This window comes from Boleophthalmus pectinirostris, unplaced genomic scaffold (genome assembly GCF_026225935.1).
Source record: "Boleophthalmus pectinirostris isolate CB_2022bp ecotype Guang Dong unplaced genomic scaffold, ASM2622593v1 HiC_scaffold_18, whole genome shotgun sequence".
Classification (NCBI taxonomy): domain Eukaryota; kingdom Metazoa; phylum Chordata; class Actinopteri; order Gobiiformes; family Gobiidae; genus Boleophthalmus; species Boleophthalmus pectinirostris.
The window spans coordinates 28,297,790-28,308,447 of NW_026571133.1; the positions used below are offsets into that span (position 1 = coordinate 28,297,790).

At 36.0% G+C, this 10,658-nt stretch overlaps 1 protein-coding gene across 1 annotated transcript in view; it reads right to left on the bottom strand.

Annotated features, from left to right (window-relative positions):
• The window catches only part of rgs3a (regulator of G protein signaling 3a), a 56,068-nt gene extending 45,644 nt beyond the window's left edge, over positions 1-10,424 (bottom strand). The window contains exons 1-8 of the mRNA XM_055154192.1: positions 10,332-10,424; positions 9,534-9,584; positions 9,313-9,369; positions 9,139-9,235; positions 8,929-8,997; positions 7,900-7,960; positions 6,594-6,674; positions 1,125-1,199 (exon numbers count right to left, since the gene is read on the bottom strand). Of these exons, the coding sequence (XP_055010167.1) occupies positions 1,125-1,199; positions 6,594-6,674; positions 7,900-7,960; positions 8,929-8,997; positions 9,139-9,235; positions 9,313-9,369; positions 9,534-9,584; positions 10,332-10,410 (570 nt within the window). The 5' untranslated portion in view covers positions 10,411-10,424. The remainder of the gene's footprint in view (positions 1-1,124; positions 1,200-6,593; positions 6,675-7,899; positions 7,961-8,928; positions 8,998-9,138; positions 9,236-9,312; positions 9,370-9,533; positions 9,585-10,331) is intronic.
• Positions 10,425-10,658: the final 234 nt, after the last annotated feature.

Consider the following 10,658-nt stretch of genomic DNA (forward strand, 5'->3'; position numbering starts at 1 on the left):
TGTTAGAATACGTGTCCAATAAGGCACATAAGAAATAATATTTTAAAATGGTATTAAAAATCTGGAAGTATATCAGGATTCTGTAAGTCAACTTGTCACACTAACCCAATTGACATTCAATAACCAGTTCTATTTGATAATAACATAATCAAGACTAAAATAGCCGAACATACAAAATTACAGTCAGAAGACATTCAATACTAGTTTAAGTATACCACTACTTTGGTACTCTTCTCCTAACATAATAAATACACAGGTAATAACTAAAATGTAATCATTTTTAACTTTTCTGGCAGGAAACTATAATATTAATTATTCTGAAGAAAAATTCAAAATATTGTTAAGCACAAGAGTGGAGGGTCTGTATGTCGTACTTTTAAAGGGCAAGCTTTGGGTTACAGTGTGAGGGGGGAAAACGGAAAAGTGCCTTATAACTGTTATTGCTGATTCCAAAATTTTACGTGCAAATTGGGTTATTTCTTTTTAATCTCTTCCCATATGAAAGTTTGGATATACAGTGAGCAAACTGTTTTGTTTGTAGTGTCTCATTTTCACTATAAAAGCAATTGTTCCATAATTTGTCTGGCTCTAAACCCTAGAATAGACATAAGTGGTAACTGTTTATTTGAATAACTAGCTAACAGCTAATATCACTCGACTAAGGGTCAAAAAAAACCAAAGCAACATGCAACACTGACCACAGATGAATAAGCAATTTGACATGGTTTCTGTAGAAGTTACATCTTTGACCATTCACAGCTCAAAGCTCAAAAGCATGATTCAATTAGCTGCTATGGTTACTGAGAATGTAACATGTAACTCTTTCTGAAGGCATGTTTCTGCATGATGAGTTTGTCGAATGTCATGGGTCAATTGTAGTTATTTTAAAGAATCTTGGTATCTACTAATGCACACAATAGAATAAAAAAGAACACAACAAACAAGATAATAATAACCCAATATTTAAACATTCTTTTATCATTTTAGTACTTACTGAATACGAATGCATTTCTGCAGAAGTTTTACAATTGTAACAAGCAATATTAAGCTTCACATAAAAAGTATGAATATAATATAATGATCTTCTTGATTAAATAGAATTGGAAAATAATTATATTACTTACTGTTAAGCATTGCATATTCTCTGGGTCGATAGTCTCGTAGGCAGCACCATGGTTTGACAGCACAGCCTCTGAAATGTAGACAAAAGAATCACGGGCTGAGACAGTGCCTTTGGAGCACATTTTTTCTGTGCCAACAAAAAACAGCTTTCAAAATGTACAAAATAGTCTTTAAATAAGTTTTGGAGTCCATAAACTGTACAAAAACAAAAATACAATTATAGCAAGAGTTGTTTGGAGCAGTGATCTGCAGGCTGTGTTTCAAACTTGTAGATAAAAGGCAAAAACATGCCAGCCCAGTCAAGGAAAATCCCATAAGATGTGAGAATTCACCAAACTGGCCGACAGAGGAGTGGAGTGGGAACAAGAGAGGAGGAGGGAGAAGGAACTCCTCTCTCACTCTATTATCCGTCCGTCACAGGGCTCCTCACAGGTTACTATGGTTACTGGGACTCACGCCTCAGAGTCCTTTTAACTATAGCTCATAAAGGCAGCATTCAGCTTTGGGCCACAGATTTCATTCGGCTTTGTCCTCTTCCCTCTGTTTGCATCTGTCCATTTTAGTTTTGGCTTTCCATTTCAGAGTTGTCTTTTACTGTCCCCTCCCTTTTTATACTCATCATCACAATCCCGCTCCCATCACCACAGGAGAGAAATCTCTCTGCCATCACTCTAAATCAAGTGTGAGGAATGTCATTTTCCAAACCTACCCACCAGGCAAGTGTGACTTGAACAAGTGCAGCTGGATCAGTAACCTTCTGCAGACCTTCAGGAAGACATAATGTTCACAATATATGAAGATATTTCTCCTGAAGTGTCTTATTAAAGGAATATAAACAAGTTGTAATCAAAGCAATTATAAGGCAGGATACATTTTGAACATAAAGTTGCTGTCGATCAATCATTATTTTAGACACAACATATTTTTAAAGATTTTAATTTGATAAAACTATTACATCAAAACATTCTGCTGCAAAAAATACATATAAGTGTTGTTCTTGGTGAAAAATCTTAAAATGAGTTTGGCAAAATGCACAAAATATAAAGGGCCCACAGGACACAAGAACTTGTCCGCTCTTATTAATTCAGGCCTTCTATTTGTCTGAAGTTACACAGCTTATTCCCAGCCTCGCAGCTACCAGGGTAACCTTAAGGCTTTTTCAAACCTGTCAATTTGTGAATCTGAGAGCTCCAGGGGGTCCACATAATGGAGGAGCTAACCTGGCTGGCATCAAGCCCAGGAGAGGAGCCTTTTGTCCAGGGAGGACATCAGTAACGCAGGAGAAAGAGGAAAAACATGAGTGACACACAAGCGGGGGAAAGAAAGGCGGAGTCAGCACAAACAGTGGGAAAAGTATACACAAGTAGGCTGTAGAAGAAGAGTGATCAGGAACATTGCAAAATTAAAGAAACACTTGAAATGAAAATGTGCAAAAAGACTCTGTAGGACCAGCTTTTCAGAAGCTGAATTAGTCAAACTTGTTAAAGACTTCCAGAACATAAAAAAACCCTTGACTTTGCCAAAGTCCCTCATGGCAGCACTTGCTCCTTTCTTCCACTGTCACCCACACACAAATAAACATTTGATGGAGATACAGCAATAGTCAGGAAGGCAAGGACAACTTCCCTGTTTTTAATATAGTAAATTTGGCAATATCAGTGACATTTGGAATTTAGAATGTGTATTTGTTAGGTATATAAAATTATAGCTGTGAGGAAGCTTAATTATTGCAGTTGCAGCTTCCCTGACAGTGTTCAGTGAACTAATATGGGCACTTTCTTGACATGATTGGCATGATGGCTTATTGGTTAGCACTCTTGCCATAGAAAGAAAGTCCTGGGTTTGATTCCCAGACACTGGGGGCCAGAAGCAACCATAGGGATGGAGTTCATTTGCTTTGACAGCTTAGTACATGGTAAAATGGCATGACAACCAAGAAGGATTGTCTGCTCTCTGTTGTCCAAGTGTTGCATGCCTGTCCGTAATGATTTGTAAAGGGGATTTGAGTAGTATATGAAAAGCCTGCACTTAGAAATGAGAGCAGATTGGTTGCAACAAAAATAGTATTTGAATGGCAAAAGGTATGCAAGGCAAATAAGGGATATACATAAACCGACAATAATGTGAACAGACACACTTCTAAAGTCAACATAAACAGACATGGAATATCATTTTCTTTTATATAAAGAAGGGCAACACCAAAATTACTATTAAGTAATGTCCATAAAAATACTCTTTTGATTTTGCAATTAACTTAAATTATTCAAAGTTATTATTATTATTATTATTATTATTATTGTTATTCACTCTTACTTTACCAGTTCTATTTCAAATATAGAATAGAAATGTTCCTGGTTACACTGTGAAGATTTCTTTCCTATTTCTGTGGCTTTTAGTGCCATACTGACCTGACATATCTGATAATGTCAAAGAATTGTGTCAGAACAGCTTAAGAACAACCTAGAGTGGAAGCTGTTGGGTCAAAGATTTCTCTTCAAATCAAGAAGACACCGGCCTGGAGTCAGAGCTACCCTTCACTATGACTATGCATATTTAGACTAACCAGAAAACTATGTCACATGATTGTACAATTTTTGCTTTGTGTGAGCATAGATAGAGCTTTGACAGTAACAATTCCCAACCCCCCTTTGTCTATAAGTTAATCACTACATTTTAATCTGGTGTTTTGAAAAGGCAGCTTGCCATCTGGAAAAGCTGACAGTTTACAGTAGTGTATTCAGTATGAAGCATTCTGCATAAAAGTAAACACTAGTAAACACTGATTTTATGCAGATGAGACATACAGGTCTGTCTATTTTTGCTTTGGCTCACATGCATACTACCTGACCCACATTGAGAGGGGTATGCATTAGGCATGGTGATGGCACACACACGTACATGTCATAACGGGTCAGGCATTTGTCAATGTAAGCACAGATGAGTTCTTTCTGACTCCTGAAATCTGTTTAATTGATGAAAAAAATGCAACTATCATCTCGAAAATACCACGATTACAGCAGTCTGCACAATCACTTCATGGACTTTATACAAAATGTGTAGTATAAAGAATTTTACTAATTGCTCTGTCACTCCATCTTAGAAACGATGTTTGGCTGTCAGTCAACGCTGCATTTCAATTTCAGCCTCTCAACTCACGTTAAGCCAAGTTAAGACAGCAGCCTTTTTGTCCAACAGTGTAATTAGCTGTCAGTGTTTGGTTGATAGGGTTTGTTATAGAGGCAGGGAATCATGAAAAAAAAAAGAGAGCCATCTCTGTCAAAGTAACAATAGGGCTCGAGGGTACAAAAACTATCATTTAACAATCAAGGTTGATGACAACATAATTATTAATAAATGTTATTTAAAGGTAATTTATGTGGGGGTTTTCTCAGATAAACATGTTATAATCAAATGTTACTCTTAGCCAGCCACTATAATGCAAAATAGTGTTTATTGTTAATTCCAAAACAACTGACATTATACAAAATATGTTTATGTTTACATTTTGGGTTTTGGTTTTCAATTTGATTCTTCAGTTTCATAGCAGAATGTTATCATACTTTCTAGATACTATGCAATAAACCAGGTAATGGCCTCTATGAGTTCTGTTGGTTCAGGCTTCAATTGCTGTTTGGGACCCAGTCCATGAGAGTACATGTTACAGCTATTTGCTACGAGATGAGTTCTCACACCACATGCATTTTTATAACAAAATATAATTTTTATACACATATTTTGTTATGACTCACATCTCTAAACATACACAGCTGCTTTGTGCTTAGGGTGTCAATCATCAGCAAGTTGTATAAATGTATTACTGGCACGAGATGTCCTGGTAAATATCTCTCAAATATACCACAGAATATTAAAGAAGTATGAAGAAGTATCTTAGACTTCTAAGATGTTAAAATATAGGAGAAAAAATATATTATAAATAAAAATTATATTTTACAAATAAAACTGCCAAACAAACAGGGTCTGCAGCCAGACAAACTGTTCCAAGATGGGCACTGGGTTATGGATGGGATTTTGGCCATTGCCTCGTTAGTACATGCCACAGTACAGCAGTGCTTCATGGCCTACATTCAGCCAGCTGGCAACACAGAAGTGCATGCACGAGTACTCAGCCGCCCCCTCCCACATCCACACGCTAACACACATGTATCAGATGGGACAGGAGTGGGCCACTGTTGCCACTGGGAAATGTAAAAACACTAAAAAGCCATTCATACTGATTGTGTGCTGAGTTCCGAATTGATACATTTCATAGTATTTGTTAGGGTTTAGTTTACCTTCAATTCCACAGAATTACTACAAACTCTTTGAACAAAGATAACAAGTCAAACTTCTATTATTGAGATATGGAAAGCTTCTGAGCTTGCAGTGTCTCATTAAATATGATGCTCTTCTCTCAAGCCCATCTATAAGAGCATAAAACAAATTTTAAAGTTGCATGAAGCAGGTTAGTGTGGTTCAGATGAGCATCTTTAACTGCTTGCGGGTTGGATAATGTGTTGTTTACCACACTGTCATGGGATTTAAAAAATACAGCCCATTTAGGTTAATCTAAATATTTGTTTTAGTGGGAAAAAAATCTAATACATACAATAAAAAAATAACAACAGCAAAACTACTTTAATTCAAAATTAGACTTACTTCAATGAATCACATTTGGAAGTAATTTAACTGCATAGAATTCAGTCATTTGAAAAGGGAAGAGTGTCATAATATCTACTCCAGACAAAATGTGGAGAAAAGCACTCACCTAAACTAGGCTGCCCTTATGAGAGGCACAGAGAGGCATAACTCCAGCACACAATCCTCCAACAACAGCATCCACCAGGACAGAAAGCACACATGGGCAGAGAAGAAACAGAGCAGACTCTCAGAGGTTCATAGAAGAGAAGTAGGTTTCCAAACAATTGTGTCAGTATGTGAGGTGTGTGTGGGGGGGCAGCGGACGGTACAGCACAGCGCTCCCTCTCTCACTCTCTTGTGTCTGTGTGACGTCCTGGGCTTTCATCCTGACCCCTCCCTCTTTCCAACTCTCTCTGTTTTTCCTCATTTGCTCTCTTCAATCCCTCCATCTTTCTTTAATCCTTCCTTTGCTCCAAATGCAATCATCTCTCGACTAATAAGGACTTACGGGCACATGCCTGGCACAGCCTCATTCACCATTGGCACATAAACAACTGTTATGATCGCATGGTGTCTTGTATAATAAATATTCATCAATATCAATTTCGTCATGTTATTTCAAATTAAAAAAGACTTTTCCCCTTAAACCAGTAGCATATATATATATATATATATATATATATATATATATATATATATATATATATATATATATTTATTTATTTATTTTATTTTATTTTTTGCACGTTTTAAAAATATGTTAGATTTTTTCTCTTAAAATGTTAACAAAGTACTCCATTTGATGTAAATGTAATAGTCACACACTAACCTATTTTGCTGTGTGGTGTGGGCACTTTGAGATGCTTCTTGCATCCTAGGTCTTCTCCAAGTAAGTAGTACCATCCTTCAAATACCTACAACATACAAAACATTGTTATGTCCCTGTTACGTAAAAGTAAATCTAATGTAAATTTAAGATGTGTAAATAGTCCCTTAATGAGAGTGATATTTGAAATGATTGTGGGACGCCAGGGCACCACTGAGGCAAAAATCTATGCTAACAACCACTGGACAGACCCCCAGGGCTTGCATGACATACGTACACTGCTTACAATGTAACTCCAGCTCTGTTCTGCACCTCTGACTTCAGAGCCAGATGGCAAATAACTTAACTGGAATGATTTCTATGCACACATCTTTATTTCTAGTGTATGTGCATTGGAGTAAGCACTCCAGTGTGACAGCAGAGACAACCTGACCTGTAATCCTGTTGATGTGGACAAAAAAACTGCCTGCCACTGGTTGTGACACTCATGTATCTTCATCTCACTTTTATTACAGAAAAGCAGCAGGACGAGAAAGAAATACCTCCCCGTCTTTTGTACTAAATTATGTGACGCTATGGACAGTGACAATAATCTCCATTTAAAAGCATCTTATGTGAGTGGACAGATTTCTGCAGGCTGTGGGACACATGCAGGGATGGGCAGGGCTTGAATAGAAGAAGGGGGAGGGGCGGGAATATGTCCTGAAAGTCAGAAAGGGATTTACACTATCATTCAATATTACCCTGTGCATGTGAAAAAAGCTCTCTTGGTTTATAGTTCAATTGGATGATGTGGCATAGGAAAAGCATTAGGCAGGTAAACTAACTGCATGTGTGTAAATGACAAGACATACTGATACTTTGTGCAAGTAAGAGAAACTAAAAATACAAGAAATAACAACTAACTGATAAAACTCCTTCTGCATAAAGCAAAATAGGAGGTCGCTGGATATGCAGGTTTTGAACATGAAAAGCTAACATATACAAAAGATTAGCCAGAAATCTTATTTTTTCAGGCTTAGTAATCAACAATTAAGTTTTATTTAAAATAAATAATGACATATGCTACTTAACAGAATATAATAAGATAATGAAATTGAATAATAATTTATTAACCAAATAATGACCTCTAACATTTCAGTGGAGGAAATGACTCACATGTCCTGGAGGCAGCACTGATGTGCTGCTGTAACACTGGTAACCCCGAAGTGTTACTCCAAACTATTAAGGTCACCAATTCATTCACACTGAACTGAAATCCCTGCTCTACTGCATGTGCACACATATGTAGTGAAAGGAGGGCTAAAACTGACTTTTTCTGGGTTCATAAGGGAACGCACACCGAAGCTCATACATCCCAAAAACAAGCTGACCCTGAAAAAAATAAAAATAAATAACACATGAACATAAGATAAAGACTAGTGTGTATGTTATCCTGATACTCAAGGTATCCTAATGGACTCATGGTATTTCCATACATGTTATGTAAAAAGAGTCATAACACCTGTCAGTGGAGTAATTTGTAACATAGGACATCAGAGCATTAAAGTTATAATTGGAGAAGCTGGTAGCAGTTGCAGTGTTTAATTATTCATACATGAAAAAACTACTCTTGACTGGAACTCATGACTGGAATCATGTAGCTGCTGATGCAATATCCTGTGTAAAAACGAATTAACTAACTTTCCAGGTTTTACCCTGTAAAAAGAGCCAATGAAAAATTCACCAAACTTTTGAGTAGAATCAATAGATCTTCTGTGACCCAGATCCAGCTATAATCAATATTGGTTGAGCTTACATTATAAAATGAGAACAATTGACTTGGGATTGAACTCAATGACATACGAAATGTATATCAAGTAAATTGCTCTCCAATAGACAGTGGACTAAATTACCATTTTCTTCGTCACTACTTTAGGCTACTTGTCATTGCCACAAATATGGGATTATTTATCTGGTGTTTTTTCCCCTTTGATGTCAATGCATTTGACGAAATTGTGGCTTAATTGTTTACCAATGATAAATAAATGACATTAACTCTGTGCCCCTAAGTAATACAGGGAGTTTTGAGATTTCCTAACACATTTATGTTTTCTAAATTTGACATATTGTAGTTAACAAACACATAATTCATTGACCCATATGTCCTCCTTCTCTAGATGACCTTGATTTTAAACTTTTAGGCTTCATTCAGACATATTTAAATACTGCACAAGTGGCAATTCACAGACACTAACAACAACCACTATAAAATGATATTCTGCTACTGCAAGGTTTGAATATGGAATGCTCTTATTATTAATGTGCTATTAGCTGTGTAATCAGCAGATTTTTTTGAGAACCTTGTTTTGATATCGGAGTTCCACATTGTGAAGAGCAATCTCTTGGGAAGCACATCATCATTGACAGCACTGTGTGTAAGTAGTAAAGACATGCGTTAAAGCATAACAGTGATGATATATATATATATATATATATATATATATATATATATATATATATATATATATATATATATATATATATATATATATATATATATATAGCCTTACAAGTTAAAAGTTTGTAAGAAAATTGGATTTCCACAGTGAGGAACCATTTGAGTTTTCTGTTTATCTTTTGGTCCAGTCGGTGGGACCATCCCCACCTGTGTGCAGAACAGAAGTTATTTAAAATCAACAGAAAAACTTTAGAGAAGTATTTTAGACTGCTGTGTCATCTTTCCTTCACATAAGAATCGCATCGTCCCTCATACTGTTTCCAAATCCCTCTTGCCTCCAGAACTGACAATGAACAAAAAACACAATAATCATAAAATATATACATTTATCCAACAAGACCAAATCACTAATGTAGGCCTTATACAATTACTTATGAAAATGTGTTATAATATGATATCTAAGACATATTTTATAACATCAAATCTGATCTGAAAATTGCAACTTACCACTGACTAAAAGTATGTTTTGATCCTGAATTATGGACAATTTCAGCTGACCTGAAAGTTAAAACAATATAATTTTAATATGTCTGTTATGTTCAGTGCTACAGATTTTAAGAAATGGTTAAACAGTATGTTTAATAGTCTTTCTCAACCTTCTATTTCTAAGAGTGTCATGAAACTTGCTGTAGTTGACATGGCTACTGCTAACATTGGCTTTGTTCTTTTTTGATTAATCCAGCTATATAGAATCCATTCTATAATAACACGGCTGGCACTTTCACCCTGGGTAGAAGTGATATTTGTCGTTCCCACATTAAACTTGTCTAAGCTTTGTACTGCTGGCCTGGGTAAAGCGACTGCTCTGGAAACTCTGTTGAGACAAGGCAAGCTTAACACAAAAGCATTTGAAAAGACAACTGGCAAATAACATTATGCTGTTTTGACTCAACATTTGTACTCCTCGGGGTCATGCTAAAAATAAACAATAATAAAAAAACAGATACTGCACTGAGGAATAGAATAAAGAATCCCTTGAGCCCTTCCACACTTTTTATTAATTTATAAGGTCAGGCTCATTACTACACAAGTATTACAGAACATATGAGCCCACATGTTGCTGGGACCCAGTATCACTGACCATCTAGTGTAGGCTAATAAAAAATCTCTATTCCCTGATACTTCAACAAGTTAATTTCATTTTTGCTGTATTAACCAGTTATTCAAGGTTTAAATAACTTATATTGTATCAGAGCTTTTTATCAACACAGACATTATATGGAAATGAAATACAAACATCCTTACCATAAGTATTGAGAAGAAATGATGCTGTTGCTGATGAATTTGTTGGAAGATTTCGAAGATAAGCTCTGAAGCACGTCATTTTGAAAATGAGGCTTCCACAGCAGAAGAGAAGAAGGGTAACTTGATGCTACTATTTTGTGTGTGTGTGTGTGTGTGTGTGTGAGTCTGTGTTTGCATGTGTGTAGGATACTGGAACATGCCATGGTTAGGTTATTAGTTTTGTTCATTAACAATTTCAATTTTCATCAACCAAAGACAAAGCAATTGTTTTGTCTGAACATGTAAACCAGATAAATTAACACACCTCTCACGCACTGTTAACAAAAA